Source organism: Sphaerodactylus townsendi, linkage group LG10, assembly GCF_021028975.2.
Source record: "Sphaerodactylus townsendi isolate TG3544 linkage group LG10, MPM_Stown_v2.3, whole genome shotgun sequence".
Taxonomy (NCBI): domain Eukaryota; kingdom Metazoa; phylum Chordata; class Lepidosauria; order Squamata; family Sphaerodactylidae; genus Sphaerodactylus; species Sphaerodactylus townsendi.
The window spans coordinates 46,688,374-46,714,480 of NC_059434.1; the positions used below are offsets into that span (position 1 = coordinate 46,688,374).

Consider the following 26,107-nt stretch of genomic DNA (forward strand, 5'->3'; position numbering starts at 1 on the left):
GCTCGGGTAATAACTAGCTAGTGGATGGACCTGGATTATGATCCCTGTCTTTGGCAACAAATTTGTCTTGAAGGTTGATCAGCTTCAAATTGCCATTAGAAAGGGTTAATATGACATACTGTATAGGTGTGCACACTTATGTGCATCTCTAATAGGTTTGCATATGAACAGTATATCAAATTCCCTACAAATTTCATGTAACCGTTTTCCATATTTTCTTAAAGTAATTTCATAAAACACTTAAATGAGAAGTGTTTGGCCTAGTGTCTGGTCCTAGGAATCTACTATTTCGAATGGCTAGTGAATTATTTGTGTTTTGCAGATTAAATAGGAAAACTAATTTGTCAACTTCTTGGATGGGTGGTTACTGACAACAGTGCATGTAGCCAAAAGTGAAAGATGAGTGGTAGAAAAGTGAGGTGAAGGTGAGGTCAGTCTAGCTAATAGCAAAAATGTATGTCCTGTATATTGTTGGCATGGTAGTTGATGGTCAGTTGGACTCACATGTGAACTAACTGAAATATACTTTGAGAAGCTGGAGAGCCAGAGATTTTGCTTAATGACCAAAGCCTGAGTTGTGGTATTTGCATGACAATTGAATAATTCCACCATTGATTCATTAAAAGATGCATATTGCTTCTCTGTGATACTTGCTTTGAAATTGTTGGCTCTTTTTTGCATTTATTGTCCCTGCTTTTCTGTAAGCCATAAGTACCCACATGCTTCATTGCTACTGTTGCCTGAAGCAGATTTAGGGCCAGTATTGTGCTAGGTTACTGGTTAATCCATGATTCATAAATTATATGAAGTTAGGAGGTTGATCTCTGCTCTTGGAATTGTAACAGGAAGTAGAATAGAAGATGGGATTCGTAAGTAAAAAACAACTAACTCCTTGAGTTGTGCTGTTGTGTGTGGTGTTTTTCTAGAGGCCATCTATTCTAGGTAAGGATCTGTGACAGTCTTCACCAGAAACAGCTTCCAAAAAATCCTCAGCCCCCCCCCTCCCTAATTGATGAAAAAGCCTACCAACCATCAATGTTTCCTGGATTCCATCTGCTTGCATTTGGTTCACCGCCATCTCTGCTACACTTTGTGATTAGAAGTTTTTACTTTTCTCTTTATTCCTTTATCATATCCATAAGAAAAGAGTGAAAAAATAGAAACATTTAAAATGTTATTTATTCTTTTATCTTAGCTGCGTTCTGGTTGTGGATTTTACATACAGTTACTGTGGCTTTCTCATCTTCAGACACTTGACATCTTCGCTGATTTATGTCAAGAATGTTGAAAAATGTGCTTCCCAACTTATATTTCTCCAACACTTCAGACCTTGAGTAATGTGTGGGAGCTGCTGGGATTCATAGAAAAGTGAAGAATAACTATTCTGGTGACTCTTATCACACAACTGATATATATTTTAATGAAAAATCATATCTGAATCCTTGATTAGTTTTTTTTAAGAAGTAACAGATCTCAGTCACTAACTGTATATACCCAAAGGATGTCATTCACCACATTAAATACAGCTGTTATGATAACCCCTGTCATCAGACTAGCTGGCAGATGGTGTTATAAGATGGAGATTGGGAGGCACGTCCCTTGTTCATCAGTTTAAGGACAAACAAGTGCCATTTTCAAGAAAGGAGTTGGATAGTCAGACTAGAAGGAGAGCAGTGGGTTGGAGGGATTAGTGGGCATGGATAGTTAAATAATTCAATGGTTCAAGTACGTTATTGGGACAAATTAAATGGGATTTGTATGTACAACTAAACTAGGGTATTATTATTGCTATTATTTAAATGTAATATTTATTAAACGTAATAAAATTTAATAAGGTAGTAGTGTCAATGAGTCAGAGATGTGCATCATCCATAATTTTTTTCATAGATTACTACAGAAGGAAAATAATAAAATACTATTGCAACAAATTTAATATAGTTCTAAAACAAAAATAGACTGCATTATAACTTTCATTTCTGAATTCAGTGTTGTATGCATGCTAGCAAATAGTCAGCCAACTATTTAAATGTACTGCAAGTAAAGAAGGCTAACTTTATTCCATTTTTCCTTTCCAAATGTGTTGTCTTCTGGTCTTCAGATACAGTATCTGCCTAATTTTGGGGGGCGGGGGGGGTTGGTCCATATTAAGTCTGTACTGTTGCCCCAGTTTGACTGTATCTTTTATTAGCATTATCACTCTTTCATCCGGAATTACTCCCACTGTACTCTGGTCATGCATGAAGGTTTCTTCCCTGTTCTTCATCATCGTGTCATGCTGACCTTTTATTTATTTAAAATATTTCTAAGTTTCCTTTCCATCCAACTTAGGGAGTGCAAGGTGGCAAACAATAAAACTGTTGAAACAAGCTTAAAATGCATATAGATATGTTTCTCATATATACAGATGTATATATACTTACACACACACAGGAATAAGAGGAAAGGTCAGTGAGAAACACCGAACAAAACAAAAAAAGTCTTTGTCCTTTGTAAAGACCAATAGAAAGGAGTAGGAGTAGGGGTAGGAGTTTGGATTTATATCCCCCCTTTCTCTCCTGCAGGAGACTCAAAGGGGCTTGCAATCTCCTTGCCCTTCCCCCCTCACAACAAACACCCTGTGAGGTAGGTGGGGCTGAGAGAGCTCCGAGAAGCTGTGACTAGCCCAAGGTCACCCAGCTGGCGTGTGTAGGAATGCACAGGCTAATCTGAATTCCCCAGATAAGCCTCCACAGCTCAGGCGGCAGAGCTGGGAATCAAACCCAGTTCCTCCAGATTAGATACATGAGCTCTTAACCTCCTACGCCACTGCTGCTCCTTAGGGACAGTAAACATCTCCCTGGAGAGGAACTCCATAGTTTTGATTCCATGACTGACAAAGCCCTTTTTTTGGGTAGTTAAAGATGATCACAGCGATTTAGTAAGTTCATATTGGAGTATGAGCCTTAAGACATGCTGGCCACAAGCCATGTAGGGCCAGTACAGATGGAACTAGAGTGGAGTAACATGGTCTCTGTGAGCAATCAGAATTCTGGGCACAGTATTCTGCAGTTATAACTTCTGAACACTCTTCAAGGGCAGCCCTGTGCACTGTGCATTGCAGTCTGTCATAATCAGACAGGCTCCCATGCAGCAGCACATGGGCACAACAAAGGAGAAACTGTGTTTGGCAGAACCTGATGCAGGGCTGTGCAAATGTAAACACAGATTCACAAACAAACAAAACAAAGGAACAAAGCCATTAACCAACACAAGTTTCACAAGCCGAAGATCTCAGCTGGGAACTGCAGGTAGCTATGAAGACGGAACTGTAGGGACTGGTTTCTGGCACCTGAACAGGGAATAATTAAACAGAGGGAGAGAGAGAGAGACACACACACACACAGAAAGAGAGGTTAACAGGACCAAAGCCCAAAGTAGCAAAAAAAAATATCTGCCATCACCAACAGTGATTGTGGAATACAACAGGTTGCTCCCACACTGAACCTGGCAGCAAGCCCAGCTTTTATTTCCCTATTTCGCTGAGACATTCTCAGCCAACTGTCTGGTATCTGCTAGTGTTGAAGAATAGGTGAGCCCTTCAGCAACGTTTCTATGCTGTGAAGTGCACCTTAGATTTTGGTCGCTCCACCAGCCCAGGAAAACGTGGTGGAGATAGGTTCCCTGACTTCTTTCTCTGCTGTTTCGACGATTGCCAAAAAGAACAGCCATAATCCACCCAGAGTCCTGTTCCAGCTGCTCAGCTGTGTGATCTAATGGTGAAGAGCTCATTTCTGCCAAGCTTTCATCCTCAGAGGAGGAGGCTTCAGGCTGACTCACAGCACCAATCTAGATATTGTCAGGGCTTTCTCCATGGTGGCAATATCATATGCAACAAACAAACCCTGGCTCCTTGGACAGTAATCTTTTGCATGCTGCTATATAAAGATGCAACAAAACCAGTTGTGTGCATGGAAGTCTGTATCCATGTACTTTGGCTATTGTGGGAAAAACCAGTGATGTGGCATGTTTTTAAACTCTGTTTCCAACACATTTTTTTTTAAAAAATATGACTTTTCTTTGTGGAAGACAAGGCCCTCGTGTGTGTTTGTGTGTTTTTAAATGCACTCTTGTCAAGTTGATTAATGTTGAAGGATCAGAATGCCACATTAAGGATCCCTGTTCAAGCTGAGCAGTTAAGAGGATGTGAGGTTTTCACCTAGGGCACTATGACATATTCCACTGTTTAAGTCTGTTAAGATTAGCACCTTGAACTGCGTATCAACACTTTAAGAGCCAGCATAGACTGGTCAATATTGTTGGCTTCTCATAAGCTATAAATCGCTATCTGTTGGTAGGATGTTATATGAAATTTAGAATGGTTCAGTTGCTTAATTGACTGTAATCTGAAAATGTCAGTGAAGTCTACTCATGTCCCAGGTGAGCCAGTAAAAAAGTGCTACTTTTTACTATTGCAAATTTTAAATATATAATTCTGGAGAAAGAAAAAAGCCCACTAATATTTGTTTTTCTTTTAAATTAAAGCTCGTAGGAGGTCACTTTGATCTTGAAATGAATTTTATTATACAAGAAGGAGAGAGCATTACTTGCATGGTGGACTTGCTGGATAAGTGTGATGTCACATGCCAGGCTGAAATATGGAGCATGTTTACAGCAATCCTGAAGAAAAGTATACGAAATCTCCAGATTTGCACAGAAGTGGGTCTTGTTGAGCATGTCCTCCAAAGAATTGATAAGGCTGACAACATGATTGCAGGTATGATGTTTTAAACTATCTAGGAGTTGGAAACAACTACGGTTAGAGATGACAAGACACACACAAAAACCCAACCTTTAAAAAAAAATTTAACAGAAAAGTTGGTCATTTTGGGGGCTACTGAAAAAATTCTTTAAAAATATTTTGCCTTTTACAAAGAGTGAAATGCTTTCAAGGGCAAGGGGTATATGCTGTAGTCTCATATATAGCTCTTCAATACAAGATGCATTCTTCACCTAGAAGGATACCTAATCTTCATGAAGGCAACATTGCTTGGCTTTCATTCCTTCTTTGGTCCTTTTGATCTGATTCTTCTTTTGTGGTTATCATTTTCACCTCTTCCACAAACTGCTATGACATATATACCCACAGATTGGGTATCAGCTTAATGCCCTGCCTTTCTTGAGAGAAAAAAAGATAAGAGGGAGATGGGGCATAAACTACACCAAAGTCTAAGAGGAAAACTGGAAATTTTATTGAGAACTGAGCTCTTTAACCAGTATCTACATAAACAAGTCAAGCATCTAGCTCAGGGGTTCCTAACGCCAGCTGATACCTTTCTAGTGTCCACCAAGTGTTTTTAGGAAGTGTGTGGGACCAGGTAAGGCTTTTTTTTACCCAACAGACATCTGATTGATTATTGGATATTTGGTTGGTTACACAGATTTTAGAAAATGTTGCTTAGGCAGCAGCTGCCTCTACAGAAGAAGGATTTGTAATGTATTACTGAAGTTAAATTGAGGCAATCATTTTGTGACTGACTCCATCTTTGCAGTAGCCATTTGTTGCTGCGCATATTCCATGTTAGAATCTGAACAGCCCGCAGGTTTCCATGCTGGAATTCCAAACAGTCTGCATTGGTTGAGAGCAGCAGACTCTAACTTGGAAAACCAGGTTTGATTCCTCGCTCCTGCACTTGAAGCTTGCTGAATGACCTTGGGCTGCTAGTTACAGTTCTCTCAGCACCACCTACTTCACAAAGTGCAGGTTGTGGGCAGGGGGAGGTGTACACCGCTTTGAGTTTATAATGTAGAAAAGTGGGGTATAAAAACCAACTCCTGTTCTCCTTGAAATGTTCCTGCAGGCTCAAAAAGGTTGGGTCTCCTGCTAGCTGGAACAGCATCGAGCTATGCAAATGTTATTATTGAGTCTTTAAGTGACCCTTTCATTCCTGACCAAATAATATATTTTATGTTATTTAATGCAAAGCATGTATGTGGACAAAGGTACCATAGGGAATATCAGCTTGCAGTTTTCTCTGTAGCATTGAGTTTATTTGCTGTTTTGCTTGTAGAAAACAAAAGTCATTTATAACTCTTAAATATTTCAGATATTGTAATTTTATAAGTTATAAATAATACATTTCTGTTGGTAAAACAATGAGGTTAGTTTTTGTTGGACTGGATAGCAGGCAATTCATGTATTTAAATTTTTCCCAAATTTTCAATTCCCTCCCAGAAAAAGACCTGGGAAAAAGTTTTTTCTCTTTGGGTTCTAGATTTCTGGAAATTTTACATCCCTAACTGTGTTAGAGTCTCTTCCGTTAACTTACCGTAACAATTTACCGTCATTGATGAATATTTTTATAACTGCCTTTCTTTAGATCTCCTAGTTGATATGTTGGGCGTATTAGCAAGCTACAGTGTGACAGTTCGGGAATTAAAGCTATACTTCAGCAAACTTCAAGGAGATGAAGGAAAATGGGTAAGCAAAACTTTGGTGTGGAAAATCTGATTACTTTCATATAAATATAATAGTTTATTTCCCTGTTCATTCAAGTTAATAAACTATCCTCAAGTTTTATGGAAAAACTTTGGACAGGACTGGTTAAAGATACTACTTGGTGTCTGTGTAGTGTATGCCGGAGTGATCCCAAACAGCTCCTTAGGTTATATATTAGTCCTGCATTTGGTCTTAAATTGAACTTTATGGAAAGATGATAAACTGACTTGTAACCTATGTATCCTATGCTCATAAGGAGATGATAAACTGTAGAAAACAAGCAGGGACCTGCAAAAATCATGGGGGGGAGGGAATCCCATCCTCCCTCGCTTGCCTGTTGGCTGGTTACTAGCCAGGCAACTTGGTCACTGAGAGCACTGGGGTTCCCTAAAAGTCCTGAAAAAGGTTCCTAGTATCTACATGGCTCTTATATGTATATTTAGGTATCCACAGATGGAGCTATTTTGACTGTTGGGTACTTTGATGATCGTAACTGGTCATTTATTGCATGTTGTAATTGTAATTATACCCTGTAAGTAAACTGGGAGCCAATGTCGTTGCCAGAGTAGCTTTAGCCTACAATTGCTTGAAACTGTCTTAAAAAGATATGTTTGATTGCATGTAATGGCATTATTTCAAACTTTTTAAAATGTTTAATTTAGAACATTTCAATGCTGCTTTACCACACAATTTCGGATCCTTGAGGAAACAAACATTAAAAGATATTAAAACATTTAAATATAAATGTTTATACAATATTTCAAACAAACTCAAACTCATAAAAACACATAGGGAGGGGGGCTGATAAAAACAAGAGAATGGAAAAAACACAAAAAAAGTTTTCACATGGTAGTTTTCACAAGACAACTATAGACGGCGACAAAAGAATCACTGTGTGAAATAAAGTTTTGGTGCCACGACCAAAAAATCCCTTTCTCAGGTTGTCATTTGTCTAACTTCACATGGCAAGGGCACCTGAAGCAGGGCCTCCAAAGATGACTGGAATGGTTGGGTAGGTTCATATGGGAGTAGGCAGTCCTTCAAGTGTGCTGATCTCATCATATACTGGTTTAGAGATCAACACCAGCATTTTGAATTGGACTTGGAAGCAAATAGAGAGCTAGTGTATATGGGAAAAGAGTGAAGTGACATGGTCCTTACAATCCATTCCAGTCATTGTTCTGACTGCAGCATTCTGTGCCAACTGTAGGTTATTAGACAGCTTTCAAAGGCGACCCCATGTAGTACACATTGCAGTAGTCTAATTTAGATGTTACCAGGGCATACATAATAGTAGCAAGATTTTTATTATCTTGGAACAGCTTCAGCTGGCTACAAACTTTCTTGTTTGGGAGATTGCAATCCTGTCCAGAACAAGATATATCTCACTTCCTGGGGCAAACCTTCCACCCACTAGAAGCACCTCAATTTGGGATTTAAATTTTAGCATGTTAGCTCTCCATCCAAAACTGCCTTCAGGCACCTGTCCATGATTTCCTCAGTTTCTCTGTATCTGCTGAATATTGCTAAACTGCCTAATTCTTTCAATAGCCACCACATGCTGGAAAACTGTTGTCTGTATTAAAGCATATGCCTCAGAAGTACGGACCTGATGCCTTCTTCAACTTTCCAGGAAAAAGTGCTGCAGTAAGTAGCTGTTTTTTTTTCTATTATTCTGTTCCTTTTGTGTATATCTGTTGGCTAGGTTATACACATTTCCATTTGGCTCCTTTATTCGACACCCATTCAAATAAACTGATAGAAAAATCCACTATCCTACTCTTTGTACACACCATATATACTGGAAATTGTACATCTAAAATATTCTTCTTATACACAAAAATCCCAGTAAGAGCTATTGCACATTGTGCAGAATGCTTGTTGTACCCTGAAAACTTTGTGTTCATTAATTAGCAGTTATATATAATGTTTCTGTGGGAACCTAATCTCTTCGATAGTTTGATCAATTGCTGCTTTGGGTAGGGAATTAAATGATCACCATTTCAAACACCTGATAGACTAGAAATTTGTTAAGATTATTATAACAATGGCTGAAAGTATCTCAGTAAAGTAAGGATTTTAGGATTCCATAGCATATTGAACTGTCTGTTATGGAGTGTCTGCAAAACAAATATCCCAAAACAGAAGCTGATTAGTTCATTGTTGTGTAGCTTAAATATTTAGAATGAAATTACTGTCTGTATTCACTAATATTCTACATCACAGTTTCACTTTTTTCTTATGCTTTTCTGTATCATGAGACACGTAAAATAACTTTGAACAAGTAAACAATATTTTTGTTAACTCGGGGAAAAGATGGTTTAAATTTATACAGTTTCTAAGTAAATCTCCTATTCGTTGCTTGTGTACTACAGATGTTATTTTAAAACATTAAGGATTTACCTTAAACATAATCAATATAACAGGTGGAGGTAGTCATTATTTGCTCCTAGTTCTGTTTGTCCTTATGTTTCATTGAGGAGGAGAATTTTTTTATGGGTTTCTTTTTATAGAAAGTTTTGAAGCTACTGAAAACATCCTATATTGTTTCCTGTGACAGTTCTTTTGTGCTGACATATTAATACTTCGTGTCTAACATTTAATAAAAATAAAGTTTCCTGTACTGATGAAAAGTTTGCAAACATTTCAGTTAAAAAGATTAGAATCACATTTGTTAACATGCACTATTTTGGTAATATTCAAGGACAGTCACTGATGTGTTATACAGACTGATAATTGGTAAATCCTCCCTAGATGTTTTTGTAGTGTTGTGTTTGTGCAAGGATAGTTAAAGAGTTTAGCAATGTAATGAGGAATCTGCTACTTCAGTTCTTTGAAGTTTTTCATTCATTGGTATTGGTCATCTGGGTAGCAACTATGACCAGATGGTTTCTGAAATTTCAGCTGAAATGTACTTTGGAACTCTGTGAAGTGCAAAAGTGGGAATCAGATTGAAATAGCAGTGCAATCTTATCTTTGAACAATGAATCATCCCCACAATTACAGTAGTATTGATTACTGATTATAATTTTTAAAAGGTTTCATGACCAAAATACATTTTTGCTATTTGTTTATTAACAAGTGTTTTTATTAAAGAACTTCAATTTAATGTTAGGTCTATCAGACAAGCTAAACCTGTTAGTGATTGTAAGGAGCCTTTAGGACAAGTTAGATGACTAGCTTTTGGTAGCTTCCATTCTAGAGTTTTATACATGTGTTATTCAGCCTTTTATGTATTTTATATATGACAGATTTTTGCAAAACAAACACCAAAACAGGTCCTTATCATCATTTTAAGGTGAAAATGCAAACTTTAGTATGTTCCCTTAATTTAGTCCCTTTCCAGTCATATAAAAGACCTGCTTTATGGTCAACCATGTATTTTGTTTTATTTTAGGCGATTGCCTTACCTCCTATAGCCAAGTGGCCATACCAAAATGGTTTTACCTTTCACACTTGGTTAAGAATGGATCCTGTAAATAATATCAACGTAGACAAGGATAAGCCTTACTTATATTGGTATGTATTTTTCATGTCCCAATTCTGAAAGCTGTTTCATCTATATGTGTTTTTAAAAATCTTCACCCAACAAATAAACATGAATGAATTGTGAATCTAATAATTTTAAATAACTTCTTCTAGCTTTCGAACAAACAAAGGACTTGGTTATTCTGCTCATTTTGTTGGAGGCTGTCTAGTTGTGACCTCAATTAAATCAAAAGGAAAAGGTTTCCAGCACTGTGTGAAATTTGATTTTAAGCCACAAAAGGTAAGTCAGAATAAGCTATCCTATAAACACTATCAGTTAATATGGGGATTCCCAAAATGGGCAGTACTGCGGTGGTGGAAACATAAGGTGTCAGTGAGGAATGTTGGGGGCAGTAGGGAGGTGACAGAGAATTTTTTGGGGGTTGGGGCAGCAGGGATTCCCGAGCCAGCTGGTGGGGAAAAGGTCTTGTACTTTCATCCATACCATGTGGTGACTGGTGTTTTTTGAAGAAAAAGCAGTAGCACACTTCTCACTGTGTGTGCATGTGGTGAGTCAAGGCAAAGAACCCTGTCACTGTTACTTTGAAAGGCAAGATTTTTAAAAAAGAAAAAGCAGCAGCACTCTCCTCACTGTGTAGCCTGTGGAAGAAGGGGGTGCGTGGGTGTGGGTGAGGGTTTGTGGGTGAGGGTGGCCGAGCAGAGTGCGGCTGCAGGGTGAGGGTGGGCTTGCTGTCTGTCTGGGTGCTTTGCATGGCAAGATATATTTTTTAAAAGGAAAAGAAGCAGCACTCTCCTCGTTACGTAGCCAAGACAAAGAGCTCCATCACCATCGCTTTGCAGGGCATTTTTTTTTTAAAGCAGCACTCTCTTCACTGTTTTGAATTTGCAGTGGTCCTAATACCAAGAAAGAGGTGTGTGTTCCTAAGTATTGGGGGGGGGGGCACACAAGGGTATAGTTTGGGAGCCAAGGGGGCAGTAGCCCCAAAACATTTGGAAACCACTGACTTAAGACATAGAAACTTTTATAATTTTGCATTTGAATTCCTTTTTTTGCTTTACAGGAGTCAATCCCTGTTGGCTCCAGTTGTCAAAATAACATTGTTTTTCTTTACTGATGCACTCTAAAATAATTTGATTTTCAAAAAAAGAAAGACCCAATCCTATAGTACACACTTTAAAAACAAAAAGGCAAGTCTCTGAGTAGGGTCATTTTAAGCAGTCCACTGACTTCAATGGACTTTACTATTTTAACTCTTTTGAGAATGGCACTGTAAAGTTAGTAGAAAAGTGCCCTTAAAATTATTATGAAGGTTCCAATTGTAATGTCACTTACATATAAACTTACTTTTTTCTGGTGTACATTTTAACCTAAATAGAAACATAAATTTTATTTTAAGTATTTCTACTCTACCTTTTTGTTATTCCAGGTTACATACAAAACTGATTAAATGGTTAATGTTAATATAGTATAAGAATCAAGCAATGAGACAGCAAACAAAACTGGCATTTAAACAGAATAATCTTCAGAAATACAACATCAGAAGATTTTAACAGATTAATCTCAGTTGAATAGTTGTAAAATTTAGCAGAACAGGACAAACACCAGCTTTCAAACCCTAATTGCCAGCTCTTACCCAATCACAGACAGATTGTAATCTTTGCCAGAGTTCCAATTAAGATGTATTTTGGATTTTTGGCTGGTAGGTTATGCATCCATTTATATTTTGATGCCAGTATTTTCACTCATTCTATGTGTAGTACAATTCTCAACATGCTAAAAATATGATATTGAATTTAGCCTAACATATCTACTTTTTATATAGTGGTACATGGTTACTATAGTGCATATCTATAATCGCTGGAAGAACAGTGAGCTTCGATGTTATGTAAATGGAGAATTGGCATCTTATGGCGAGATAACTTGGTTTGTTAATACAAGTGATGTAAGTACCTCCACTCTGATTCAAAATCTCTCTTGTGCCTTTGTCTGTGTTGAGATTAATAATTGGATTTGGGTACAAACCTCCAAGCTTTTAACTGCTCTTTATTCATCAAAACAGTATAGCAAAATGGCTTGTGTTTTAAGGGTAATTAATATGTACTTTTATCCCTGATCCCTGAAGTGTGTCTTTTATACTACACATACAAGTTCTATTATATTTTAATTTTAAAGAGCTATCATTCCCTCATTCATTCTTCAGAGTTACTAAAGCGTATTTCTATCTCTTCTTTGCCCATAAATCCATATTGAAAACATTGGTGCATCCTTTCTCCACTCTGATTGTGAGAAGAACACATTGGCTTAAACCCAATAAACATGGGAGTAACTATGCTTGCTTCTTTAGGAGCGAGTGGATTGCAGAATCTGTAATCTCTTAGAATACATTGAATATATTAAGTATTACCCCAGTTATATTTTGTGTTAAATCACTGTTGTGTTTAAACATAAAACTGTTGCCCTGAGTTAGATCATTGGTCCATCCGGTTCAGTAATTACTGGACTAGCAGTGGCTTTGCAAATTCTTTTCCAGTTGTTGCCTGAGATCAGTTTAAAGAAATACACAACAAGAATTGAATCTAGATTATACATGCAAAGTATTTGTTCTACTAACAAGCAATAAATCCATCCAGTTATCTGGAAACTGGGACTGCCTATGAAATTGATCAGAAGGAGATTCAGCCTAAAAAGTGCTGCTTTGTCATACAGTTCATAATTAATCTATGGAACTTGCTGTAACAAAAATCTGAAAATGACATGTAGATGATTTGAAAAGTGATTAGGCCAATTTATGGTGACTAGGTCTGTAAATTACTGTGAGCTATGATGACTGTATTTATTCATCTACTTGGAAATTTTGCAAGTGGAAGCGCCAAATTTTGAGGTCGTTTTGTACTGGATATCATTTATTGGAATGGCTTCCTGGGACATCTGGTTGGTTTGATGTATAACAGTGGATTTGGATTAGATGGACTTTCAGTCTTGTCCTGGAGGTTTCTTACATTCTTCAATAGTAAAAACAAAAAAAAGGTCCCCATTCCTGAACTCCACATTGAATTTAGGAGTGAGAGCCTGCAGTTTAAAGCTCTACCTGGCCAGGCTGAGCCCAGCATCAAACTGAATGCTGGGTCTGACCACCTCCAGCTTTACAAGGCTACCTCCTCTCCCGAAGCTCACTTGACCAGAGGTGGACCTTGAGAGATGGAGCCAGCAGTGTAAAGCAGGAGCTGGTCAGACCAAGTGCTTTCTTCTATGCTGAACTTAGCCTGACTGGATCAAACTTTAAACTTCATGCTTGAAGTCTGCAGTTTAACGCTGGACCTGGCCAAGCCAAGCCCAGCATTGAATAGGCGTGCTCTGCCTCCAAACTCCATGAGGAGTTAAGGGGTGGGAACCCAATCAAACCCTAGCCCTGTTCAGCGTTAAAGTGAACACTTTTTTATTCTCGTCAGTACTGGAGGTATTCTGACATGCACAGAACTTTCCCTGAAGGGATTGTGAATGTCATGTGACCCCAAAGGTTCATGTTCGTTACTAAATTGTACACCAGATTGTGGATTTAAGTGTACATTTTTCACTTTCATTTTCAAAACAATATATAAATGTGATAGAATTGCCTCTGTTTTTATTATTGTGTATCTAAATATTTTATGTTCTTTCCCAGACTTTTGACAAATGTTTCCTGGGCTCCTCAGAAACAGCAGATGCCAATCGAGTATTTTGTGGACAAATGACAGCTGTCTATCTTTTCAGTGAAGCTCTCAATGCAGCCCAGATATTTGCTATTTATCAGTTGGGCTTGGGATACAAGGTATTATTCATTTTATTTATATTGCGTTTTTTCTGGATCTAAGGGTTTGATTTACAAAAAAAGTGGGTACATTTCTAAACAATTTTAAGTTTCTGTAAAAGATAATATTCTAATCAGTGTTGGAGTCTACAAATCACAAAGTAAGTTATTCCTTTCAAAATAGGAAAATAGTGTCATATGGCATATTGATATTTCAGAATACATAGTGGAAAGCAATCAAATAATACTTAGTTAACTGTGCAAGAAAATATGAGAAAATGCTGTATTTTGATACTAACGAGTTGTCTTCTTCTTTTCCTTCATCTTTGTTTCCTGTGCCATCTCCTCATTCTTCTTCTTTGCCTTCAGTGTGAATGGTGATTTATTGAGCACATGGTGCTTTGGAAGAAGTAATGTAACAGGTTGAAAGGACCGTAATGAAAACAGTAGCTCCTATGCCTAATTTAATGTCTTTTCTGAAGTTTTATTTCAGAAGGATTACAATATAGAGTTGTAATTAAAATAAAATGCTATAAATCAAGCTGTATAGCAATTATTGTTTATTTCATTTATCAACCATATTTCTCTCAGAGGTAGATTATATAGTTGAAATCACTGCTATTACAACAGCATAATACAGTGCTATGGGTTAGATTTAAAGGATTGCAAATGGAGCTCTGCTTGTGAACTGCATTCTTTCCACCTGCTTTCTACTGCAGCACTGTTTGTTAAGTAGCTTCTGGTAGCATGCAGCTTGGTGATCTGCAGTGGGTTGGGAAATTGGCAACAATTGTCCCTCTCCATACTTACATTTGCAACTGTGTTTTCATTTTGGGAAGGGATTTTATTTTTCAACAATTCAGATCCTTTCTCATGCCATGAGGCAGTATTAACATAAAAAAGTCCTAAAATGCTTGAATGCAGGTAAAAAAAATTATCTTTCCCATTGTATTCTAGTTAAAATGTTTTTTAATAAATATACTTTAAATTTTTCTTCTGTTTTAGGGGACCTTTAAATTCAAGGGAGAAAGTGACCTCTTCCTTGCCGACCATCACAAACTGTTACTGTACGATGGAAAACTTTCTAATGCTATCGCTTTTACATACAATCCAAGGGCTACTGATGCACAGCTTTGTCTAGAATCATCACCCAAGGATAATCCTTCTATCTTTGTACATTCACCACATGCCCTAATGCTGCAGGTATTTTGCCATTATTCTTTTATGTTGTTTTTTCTTTCCTTCAAATATTTGTGTTCTGTTTTGCCTCTGCATGTTTCAAAGGAAATAGACCTCATCTATTTCATTTACTTTTTAAATGTATAACCTGTTATATCAGGTCTTTTTTGTAAAGTCAGGCACTTGTCATCTTGTTGAAGGCTTTCACGGCGGGAATCACTGGGATGCTGTGTAGTTTCTGGGCTGTATGGCCGTGCTCTAGTAGCATTTTCTCCTGATGTTTCACCTGCATCTGTGGCTGGCATCTTCAGAGGATCTTCTTTTATTCTTCTTCTTCTCCTTCAGATCCTCTGAAGATGCCAGCCACAGATGTAGCCGAAATTTGCATCATCTCATCAGACACATGCTCTGTGTGTGTATGTGTTTTTAGAGAGAGAGAAAGAGAGAGAGAGGGAGGGAGGGAGGGGGGGTGTTATTCATTGTCACCACTTATTTTCTTTGAAGTTTTTTGTACTTACATTTACTTGTGGTCTCTCACATTTGACATTCATGTCATATGGCATGTGTGTAAAGTACCCTCAAGTTGCCGCCAACTTATGATAGCAACCCCTGCAAAGAGCTTTCAAGGCAAGAGTCTAACAGAGATGGTTTGTCATTGCTATATCCTATTTATGATGTTTTTATTGTAGAGTTTACTGTTTTTAACCTGTGTAAGCCACCTAATGACTCTGGTATGAAGCAGGGTTTGAATATTTATGAACAGAAAATAAATAGTGACCCTAGTATTTCTTGGTGGTTTTCCATCCAAGTACTAAGCAAGGTTTGCCTCCTTAGATCAGCTTCTGAGATCTGACGAGATCAGGCTGGTCTGGGCCATCCAGGTCAGGGCTCATGTCATATTACAAATGCTTAAAAGCGACTGCACACAAATGCACTATTTGTTTAAAAATATGTTCAACCTTGGCTTTGACAGGATGTGAAAGCAGTCATCACCCATTCTATCCAAAGTGCAATGCATTCAATTGGAGGAGTGCAGGTTCTTTTTCCTCTGTTTGCACAGCTAGACTACTGGCAATACTCAATAGACCAGCCAGACACAACTGTGTGGTAAGAGGATTTGTTTTCATTTTTCCTACTTTATTTTGGTGTATAAAGAATTCTAATGCCTACCCTTTCAGTTATGCTAACAGCTGTAAATAAGTTAACTTGGGAAATGTTTGTCCAAATAAATGGAGTATGCTGAAGATAAAGTATACATTAAGTGATGGGCATTCACATCTAAAAGTCACCAAGGTGAAGATATCGGGATAACCAGTTCAGCTTTAAGGGAGAAAAATTATCTCCAAATAATGCAATTATATTTCAACATTGGGAACATTATTTATATTTTCAAGGTTACGTCATGTTAAATTTCTTGTGCAGAGAAGACCTTGAGATGAAGTCAAGATTACTGGCACCAGATCTTTTACACAAATGTGTACATCATTCAGTAGCTGTGTAATTTATGGAACGGGGGGGGGGGGGGGTATGGAAAAATTTCTCAGGGATGAATTCCTTCCTGTCAAAGAACGTGTATGGTTATTTTTTTTTTAGACTTGCTGGTTCTAGCCAAGGAGAGTTTATCTTTCTGACCCACTGCTTGATTAATGAAAGATTTTTTTTTATTTCCAGGCTACTTCAAGTTCACTGTCAAAAACAAAGCCTAGGTGTTTTCAGAGGACAAATTATGATGTTTCAAAGTAGAGACTATAAATGTCTCTATTACAGTTTTGTGTTAATACAATAACTTTCTGGTTCTTTTAAAGGTGTCAGGGTTAGGATTAGGGTGTCAGGGTTAGGGTCAGATCAGGAATGTGGAATGTGACTTTCACATTTTTGCAAATGTGGGAACACAAATTTCTTAAAGTATAAACATTTTAGAGACTATTTCTTCTTCTGTATGCCTTCTTGCCAACTCAGCCATTCCAATAACTTAGGCCGTTTCCACACAAATGCGGAAGCGGCCGGGTCAGCTAACCTTCAGGCCTTGCCGTAACCCGGCGGCAGCTTAAGGACCATCCGCTGCAGGGACGGTCCTAGAAAGAGCCGGAGCAGCAGGCACTACTTGCGGAGCCAGCGCCGAGCCCGGCCGAATCCAATCCCCAGGCCTCTGGCGTGTCAGCCGAGGGACCTGGGGACACGCTTAACCTCTTGGCGCCTGCTAAGCTACAGCGGGCGCAGAAGGAAGGCGTGTCCCCAGGCTCAAGCACGCTACCGGCAGGCCCGGCGACAACCGAGGAGATTAAGGTAAGTACAGGGAGAGAGGGGGGGGGAAGTGCTGGGAAGCCGCTGCTGTTTGCACGGCAGTGGCTTCCAGCTGGCGTTTCCTCAACAAGTGCGCTTCCGAGAGCACTGGGGAATGCCGGCGTGGGGACGGGCGGCCGGCACGAGGGCGGCGCGGCTGCGACGCAGCTGCGCCCCCTGTGCGAACAGCGGCATGGGGACGGCGTTTTTGCCGTCCCCAAGCCGCCGTTTATGGCCCATGCGGAAAGGGTCTCTATCTTGGTAGTTCCATCACATTGTCAAGTGTGACTGGCCTCTTGGCTTCACTTTTTTTTGTGATGGCCCTTGTACTCTTCTGAAGGAAGTCCCACTTTCTCCTTTCTTTTCCTCATTTCAGAAAACCCATGGTAGTGTTATTTTTCATAGGTTTTTGGTTGAATAATAATGATGCAACTTAGTGTTCTGAGCAATGATAATGCTTTCTTTTTGTAGCTGTGCCCACCAGTACCTTTTCTGGCGTCCATCAAGTGTTTTTAGAAAGGAGGTAGGGCTAGGTGGGGCTTTTTCCCAGAGTTCCTTATTGGCCATTGGGAATTTGGTTGGCTGTTCAGAGTTTTTAAAAGGTTACATTGACAGCAAAATCATCGCAATACCAAAATTTTCACTGTGTGACATCATTTTGTGCCTGGCTCCACCCCCTTGGCAGCTATTTTCTGATTTTGTCCACCACACTGTATCCAAATTCCAAAGGTGCTCACAGGCTCAAAAACGGTTGAGAACTGCTGTTCTATGCTTGTAAGCAGTGTCAACAATTATAGATATCTGGAGGTTTAATCTGACTGTATTATCTGTTCAAATTCAATAGTGTTATTAGACACTAGCAGTAAAGCCCATTGTATGAACAAATACAATGGGCTGTAGAAAACTGTTGATGGGTTAATGGCACCCACCAAGGGGACCAATCCCTCCTGCCTCTCTTCCCTACTTGGCCCCGCAACTTACCACAGATAACGAAAACCTAGCCTAATTATTCAACAAAAAGAAAGCTTACTTACAGATTCCCCCCCCCCCCCCCCACATAAACATGCTCCCCTAACATTGCAAACGGGTTCTCCTTTCTCAAATTTTCCACCCAAACACCCACACCCACCTACATTCCCTTGACTTTGCAAACAGGCTCTTCTGGATCAGCTGTGGCTTGACAGAGTTTGTCCTGTGTTCTCAGGCAGGAAGTTTTTCAGAGTTCACCACAGGAATTTAGTTCTGGTTGAGAGAAGCACACTTTAGGGGGAGAAGGGAGGATGGCCTCCTACAGCAAGGTCTTCTGGGAAGGAGGAACTGGAATCTAGGCCCTCCCAGATGACAGAGGACTATACTTCCCAGCAGCTCTTGCATTTTTTTGATTCATTGTTGAGCACACTGCTCAGTTATATAGTAAGATGTCAGATAACTAGATTTGCTTCTAATAAGTAGTATTAGACTGAAAGAAATAATAGAACAGAATCCTGACAATGTGAAACTCTGCAATTAAATCTAACACCTTCAAGATGTTGGAATATTAAATACAATGTGTTTTGCAGTTCCATTCTCTTGGCTTTCATTATGGAATTGCTGAAGAATTCAGTCGCTATGCAAGAACAAATGCTTTCTTGTAAGGGCTTCCTCGTGATAGGATACAGCCTTGAAAAGGTAAATTTAAGCAAGTATAACAACTTTTTACATTTTTCATAAATCTTCATGGGTTCAAGTGGTGGTCCATGTGGAGATATTAATGAATATATACCTGTTAATATGTTGTCTTATTTATCTGCAGTCTTCCAAAGCACACATTAGCAGAGCTGTTCTAGAACTTTGCCTTGCCTTTGCTAAGTATCTGAGCAATTTGCACAATGGTGTGCCGTTGATGAAACAGCTGTGTGACCATATCCTACTTAACCCAGCAATATGGATTCATACTCCAGCCAAGGTAATAATGCCCATTTGTTTCAGAAGTGTAGCAGTGTTGGTCTGCAGTAGAAAATCTGAATTACAGTTCAGTTACATCTTAGAGACCAAGGAGATGTTCAGGGTACGAGCTTCCAGGAGTCAAAGTTCCTTTTGTCCAATACATTTGGGTGTCTCTTTGTAGTACTGGGGTAGATGTTTGAGATTGAAATAATTAAATTTTAAGGGTATGTCTTAATCTATATCTTCTATATCTAAACATAAAATATGAATTGGTGCACCAGAAAATACTGTATTTCTCTCCTCATACTAGAAACGTTTTTAAATTATAATTTTGCAGTTTTTACAAGTCAGTTACTTTGAAATGTGTATGAAATCTTGGTTAACTTTTTGTAATTCTTAATTGGGTTATGGTGCAGGTTCAACTGATTCTGTACACTTACCTGTCTACTGAGTTCATTGGTACAGCTAACATATACAATGCAATAAGACGAGTTGGGACAGTTCTACTGGCAGTGCACACTTTGAAGTATTATTATTGGATAGTTAATCCTCAAGATCGCAGTGGAATTGTTCCCAAAGGTTTAGGTAAGTGTACGTTATCCTGATTTTTATTACAAACAATATTCCAAGGTAAAAAAAGTGGTCCCTTCTCTTGTGTAGTGTTTGTATGTCATTCTTATTTATTTTATTTTTATTTTATTGGGTATTTATACTGCTCCTCCCAGAGCCGTAGTGAGGGGGAACTGCACCTGGGGCATGTGTGTGCCAGCCTGCGCCTCCGTCCCACCCTTGCCCCGTCCCGGTATGCGGCTGGTGCAGGATGATCCCTGCCCCAGGGCGCTACACCACAAACCTCTCCCCTTTCCTACAATGCCAGGAATTGTGGTAGAGCCAGAGTGGGCAAGATTTGGACACATGTCTCACCTCTCTTCTGAATTCCCAGTGTTGTTCCTGCCTTCACAATAGAAAACCGCATCCTGACAAAGAGAAAGTTGAATAGCTTTTTCCATTCCTGTGGAAGGCTCATGCTGCTGTTTTGTTGTATGTGATAGCTAGGATAACAACACAAAGACAACTTTCTACCACTCTACTGAGCTGAGTGCTTTCCTCTGACTCAAGGAACCTTTTGCTGTGGCTGGAGCCTCTTCTGCTACCACAAGTAGATGAAACTCTTGTGTTTCCAGAAGTGGAGGGATCGTTTATAGAGTTTATAACTCAGTAAGAATAGGAAAAAGATGTTTAATTTATGCTGTTGGAGTGCGTGCATCTCACTTGGCGTCTCACTTGGCTATCTCAGCGCTGGGACCCCTCACTTGGCGTGTGTGCCTGTGACACTCACTGCTGGGATCTCTCACTTCTAGTTCAACATACAGGAGAGGTATATTTTTCATTCCTAGGTTGCCAGAAATGCCTAATACTGTTAAAGTTTGGGAGCTTAAGGGGTCTGCAACCTGCGGCTCTCTAGATGTTAATGGACTACAAATCCCATCAGCCCTTGCCAGCATGGCCAATTGGGGCTGATGGGAATTGTAGTCCATGAACATCTGGAGAGCCACAGGTTGCAGACGCCTGTAGAAGTACAATGCTATAGCAGGGAACTTAGTTGCTTGGATAACTGTCCACTGTGCTATTGTATTTTTAAGTCTTAGTGGTACTCCTACAAGTTACCCAATTTCAAAACCATAGTACTTCCATTTTTTGAGAAAGCTACAACTAGGAGTGATTGGGCATGTCTGTGTGTTTCTAATTAGGAGGCATACTCCTAAACATACTATATTATGGATTTAGACAATGGAGTAGCTTTATAGGAATTCTGGTAAGGTCTCTTACAAATATTGTGATATTTATAAATAATATGTTATGAAGGTCCACATCCAAATTTAATCAAGTGTAGAAAGCTCCAAGTCAGTTTGCTTAGGTCCAGTTCTGGTGTAATACCATATGAAGGAATGCACGTGGAAAATATTACATTGGAATGGGAGCATGCATTGATTTTTCGGGGGGAGGAGCTTTGGTATGAAGTTTGATGTCTCTTCATGGTTCTTTCCTTGAAAGTAGACTTCTGATGCAGTCCAGGGGAAATACATAGTGAAAATCCAATCATTATTTTGGAGCTAATGTGGATAAAATTTTCTTTCTGACACTAGATTTTCCTTTAATATTTTAGAACTTTACTTAAACAAAACCAACAATGTTTGAAATGTTGTTTTCTGAACTGAAAATGTTAACTGAATTTTCCAATTTCTGCTTGATGGGATAGGGTTAGTCATAATTATATCAGAATCATCTCAAATTGTGCAGTATATAGTGTGAAATGTCTCTTTCCAATTGTCTCTTAATTGTCCCTTTCCAATTAAGATGGACCTCGACCTAATCAGAAAGAAATTCTTTCTCTGAGAGCCTTTGTATTGATGTTCGTTAAGCAGCTGGTGATGAAGGTAAGAAGTCTGTAAATGGAGTAAGTGCTATACATGTTTTCTTTTCTGTAGGAAGCATCTTGTTAGCAACAGGGGTGGAGATTGGCCGTGAACAGTGCACATGCCAAAGAAAAAGAAAATAAAATGTGTCTGGTTAGTTGGGGAGTTGGAGGAGCAGTGTTTGAAAATCTGCTTATCATAACAGAGCCACCACTACCTGGTTCGAATTTGGAATGATGACAAACATATTGTCAAAATAGGTTAACAATATTTATTCATTTGTTTTTACTTACTTGATAGATCATCTTCCTTACTGAGACTCCAGGTGGATTACACAGTGTAAAACAGTGTAATCAAGTACCATGAGACAGCCAACAAACAATGCAGTAATAGTAGATTCACAAAAATTGTGTACAAAAAAGTATCAGACATGGTATGTCATAAACAACGCAAAAAGCAGAATTACAGAAGTAGAAGACAATGCAGTTGGAACAACATAATATATACAATAAACAGTGAAATAGACTACAGTCATGTTCCCTTGGGGCCGCATGTGGTTGGCTGTTTGCCCGGGCTGTTTTAAAGATGGGTGGTAGAGAGATGGTGGTGGCTGATTTTGGTCATTGTCTTGGCAGCGGCCGCTCTACCAGAGAGGGCAACAAGCGGACCTGGGCGCCCTCCCCCTTGCTGGGCCCAGCAGAAAAGCCGCCAATTTCCAGGGGCAATTGGCAAATTAATTAATTAATACCAGACATCCAGGGACAGCATGGGAATATGTCTGTTCATGTATGTGCATTAATGCCTCTGTAAATGCACCAAGAGACATGAAGTGGTCAGGCAAATTGAATTAATTTGCCAAAAAGACCATAACAAGATGGGCATAAAGATGGGAGAGCTGCAGGGCAGGTATAAATGTGATGGTAAATATAAAATGTACCACATAAAATATAAAATGTACCATGGTAACCTGCAATTTCAGAGTAGCAATCCACCCAGTATTGTGTATCACCATCAACCCCCCCCCCCCCCCATACACATACATCCAGTTTGCTTTTACCGTTTCTGCAAATATAATTCTGTGAGCGACAAGTATGGCCAAACTATGCAGCCAAAACAGGATCCTCTGTTGGGTAGCTCTCCCTGAGATTCTAAACCATAAATTGATAAAGTAATTTCATACTGCGCTGACTGGTATACTGAATCATCAGCCACATAAGTAGAGTTGCTGCAATTCAGTCTGCTGCAAGGCCTATCATTTTAGAAACAGCTTGAAAGTGGAGAGAAGGGGAGCCCTTCTAAGTTTTCAAAAATCCAGAACAATCAAATATTTCTCAAGGGGTTGGGCCAAAGCACCTTTAACCAAGCAGAGGAGGAGTCAGAAGAGCATTCCTGTTGAGGGCTGTTGCTGGAAAGCTAAGAGGCAGAGTTGCAAAGCACTCGGCATATTAATTAAATTAGGTTGGTGGAGAGGAAGATGGGGGTCAGAGGAACTTGGCTCAGCTTCTTGGAGCTCTGGGGTCTCCTGCTTCTGTGAATTAGAATCAAGAGTCAAAGACTTTTCCTTGGTAACAAGCAAAAGAAAAGAAATCAATTAACCTTCTGCTAAGAGTGCATCAGGGGAAACAGAGATGGAACCTGTTTAAGAGTTTCTCTTGAGTGCTGACAATAAGAGGATACAATTCACTGCAAATTTCCTTCAGGAGGTCATAGAGAGGGATGTGCTTGGGAGCTGTGAATAGCCAAGGCCAGACCCCCTGTTCAACTCTGAAATCTAGGGAAAATGGAGCCCTTCCCCCGGAAAACTCAGATTTTACCCTGAAGTCAATGTTTCCTAGATATGCCTCTGAGAGTTAAAGATGGAATTTTCCCTGATAATGCTCTAGCGTTTTAACTCAGTCTTGGCCAATTCTCCTCAATATATCCCCCTTTCCACATGACTTGTGTGCATACAGGTTGGATCCTCACAAACAATAGCATAGTTTTGGTTTAATTAACTTTACTATACAAAAGAAAAATCATGCCAGTATCCACAAAAGAGCCTATATTGATGCTTTGCTTGCATTTAAACATAATTGATTAAAATGTCTAATGAATTAAGCATATTTTAATAGTTGATATTAGAAACGCAATTCAAAGTCTTAGTAAAAACTGCTCAAGTCTTTCAGTTCAAGTTGCATGCAAAAACACAGTGATGTATACATTGCCTTCAGCATGGAAGCTTTGAGATGGTTGTCCTCTCCTTGAGTCAAGGGTGAACATCTTCTTGCTCATTCCTTTTTTTAATGTGCCTCAGAAAGTAATCTTTTTCAGCTCCTGTTCCATGCAGCAGTTATCAGGGAATTTATTTTATACTGTTAGTAAAGTTTTAGTTTTCTTTACTGACTTCTACAGATGTTGGAACTATAACTGCCACTTTATTTTGTTGTTTCTATCCTTTCTGTATTTGGAAGTTAAGTTTTAGTCTGCTTTGTCAAAATTACCTTAAATATTTTCACAGCTGAGGGAAACATGAATCAAACAAAGTCTGTTTGGACTGAAATTTAATGTTTATATACTGAGGCTACAACAGAAAAGGAACCCATATCATGCAATGGCACCTGGTAGATTTATATTGTCCAGACAATTATAGAAAAACTGTTCGTTTACATTGTTTTTATAGGCATTAAACTGCTTTGCATTGTAGATTTTTTTTCCTTACACATGGTTTGCTTGTGCTTAAAGAGCTTCTGATTTTATTTTTTTAAGGATCATGGAGTGAAAGAAGATGAACTACAGGGTATTCTCAACTATCTCCTCACAATTCATGAGGTAATATTTCAACCATTTTGCTATTGAGATGTCCATTATAACCTTTTGAATAAAATATTCCCTCCTGCCACAAGATGGCTCTGCAGTAAGAAAAAAATGCACAACCCCAAAGTTTGCATAGAATGGAATTCAAACCACTAGTAGTGAGCAATGCTTTAAAATCTGTTTTCTGCTAGTGTATTGGAGTTCATTAGCATAGCTAGTCCTGATAATTTCTGATTGAATTCACTGATCTGATAAACCGGGCAGGGGAAGTCCAGATGGCTGCCTCTATAAAGAACTGTTTAATGTAGTTTAAGTAATTTTACTCTTATTTTGGTTTTTAAGTATACTAATGCTTTCAAAACATTAATGTAAAAATAAAAATGTTAACAAACCAAAAGCAAAGCTTGTAAATGTAATTGGAAATAAATGTTGGTTACCAATTCAACGTCTACATCTTCATATTTTAGCTGTAGGAAAGAACTTGATGCCAGATGTAACATCAAAGAGTTAGGAAATGGGGACATAAATCTAACTAAAGTGATTTCTTTCATGGTGCTTGAAATGGGTAGAAGAAAGAATTAAGTGAATGGCGCTTCAAGAAGTATAGACTTTTTGTTACTAGATTTTTACCTATCCTTTCCATTTTTGTTTCTTACCTGAATATTGGAGGCTACTTCTGAAGGCAAAGTAGCCTGCTTGACATATAGGTGATGACATCTTTGACAGCACTTAAAAACTAAATAAACTAATAATCATCACAATAAATTTGTATTCAGAATTACATTTTGTAAATGAGTGTTGTACCCTGACATGTAGTTTCTGTAATGGAGTTATTATTTCAGGGGAAATAGCTTACAATTCCTGTTTGTACACAACATTGCTTTATCGTGTAATATCGTTAACAACTCCCTTCCAGTATATTTAGAATTAAGCACAAACTCCAAATGTATTTGCTGTACACGAAGAAAATTTCACGGTAGAAAAAGTCTTTCAGAGCTTCCTTGCAAAACATATACTCGGAGTTTTGGCCAAGTCTCAGTGGTGGAAGACTGAACTCTTGAAACTGCTTGTCCATATGTAGTATTATTGATTACTCACTAGGACTTGTCACTGGTTTCAGAGTTGGAGCTACAAGTAGCAGCAGCAGTACTGCACAGAGTTATGTATGGCTGGTGGTTTCTGCACACCACAAACATAATGTCTTTACAATGTCATAAAAAGCGTTTGGGGGAAGACTTTGCACACCTCTCTCCCCCAAAATACGTTCAGCCCTTTATATTCCTCTCAACCCAGGTTTTTCAAAAATTGCTAAACTAGAGATCTTTCCCCCCCAATCTGGGTTGAAGACAATTCTTTCCTACTGACCAAATCCAGGCAGGAAACACTTTATTTCTCCCAAACCTCTTACTTTTTCGACTCACGTCTGTCATTCTGTGTGCTGCAGGAGATTTTCCTTGGAAATTCGCCACAGAGGTTTTGTATGCTTGCAGCTCATCTGTTATTTCACTGTAAAAAGTAGATGAATTGAATTTATTTTTCCTAGCAATCCCATGCATTTGTGGTTTTTCCTCTTTTGTTTTGTTTTGAGGAACATGGTTAGAGAAACTGCAATGTGCACAAGTTTGTGACACTATAGCTTTGCAGAAATCCCCCTTAAAGGACACGTATGCGGGATTGCTAGGCTAAATAAACATGATTAATCCACTCTTTACAGTACAATAGTAAATGGGTGAACTGCAAGCAGAGGAAACCTCCGT

At 38.7% G+C, this 26,107-nt stretch overlaps 1 protein-coding gene across 1 annotated transcript in view; it reads left to right on the forward strand.

The window, feature by feature from the left end:
• Positions 1 to 26,107, forward strand: part of LRBA (LPS responsive beige-like anchor protein) — a 452,503-nt gene that overhangs the window by 47,599 nt on the left and 378,797 nt on the right. The window contains 14 exon segments of the mRNA XM_048509137.1: positions 4,522 to 4,753; positions 6,357 to 6,457; positions 8,027 to 8,122; positions 9,873 to 9,994; positions 10,118 to 10,244; positions 11,788 to 11,907; positions 13,627 to 13,773; positions 14,758 to 14,955; positions 15,905 to 16,038; positions 18,774 to 18,882; positions 19,007 to 19,159; positions 19,557 to 19,725; positions 21,499 to 21,578; positions 24,303 to 24,365. Coding sequence (XP_048365094.1) covers positions 4,522 to 4,753; positions 6,357 to 6,457; positions 8,027 to 8,122; positions 9,873 to 9,994; positions 10,118 to 10,244; positions 11,788 to 11,907; positions 13,627 to 13,773; positions 14,758 to 14,955; positions 15,905 to 16,038; positions 18,774 to 18,882; positions 19,007 to 19,159; positions 19,557 to 19,725; positions 21,499 to 21,578; positions 24,303 to 24,365 — 1,851 coding nt within the window.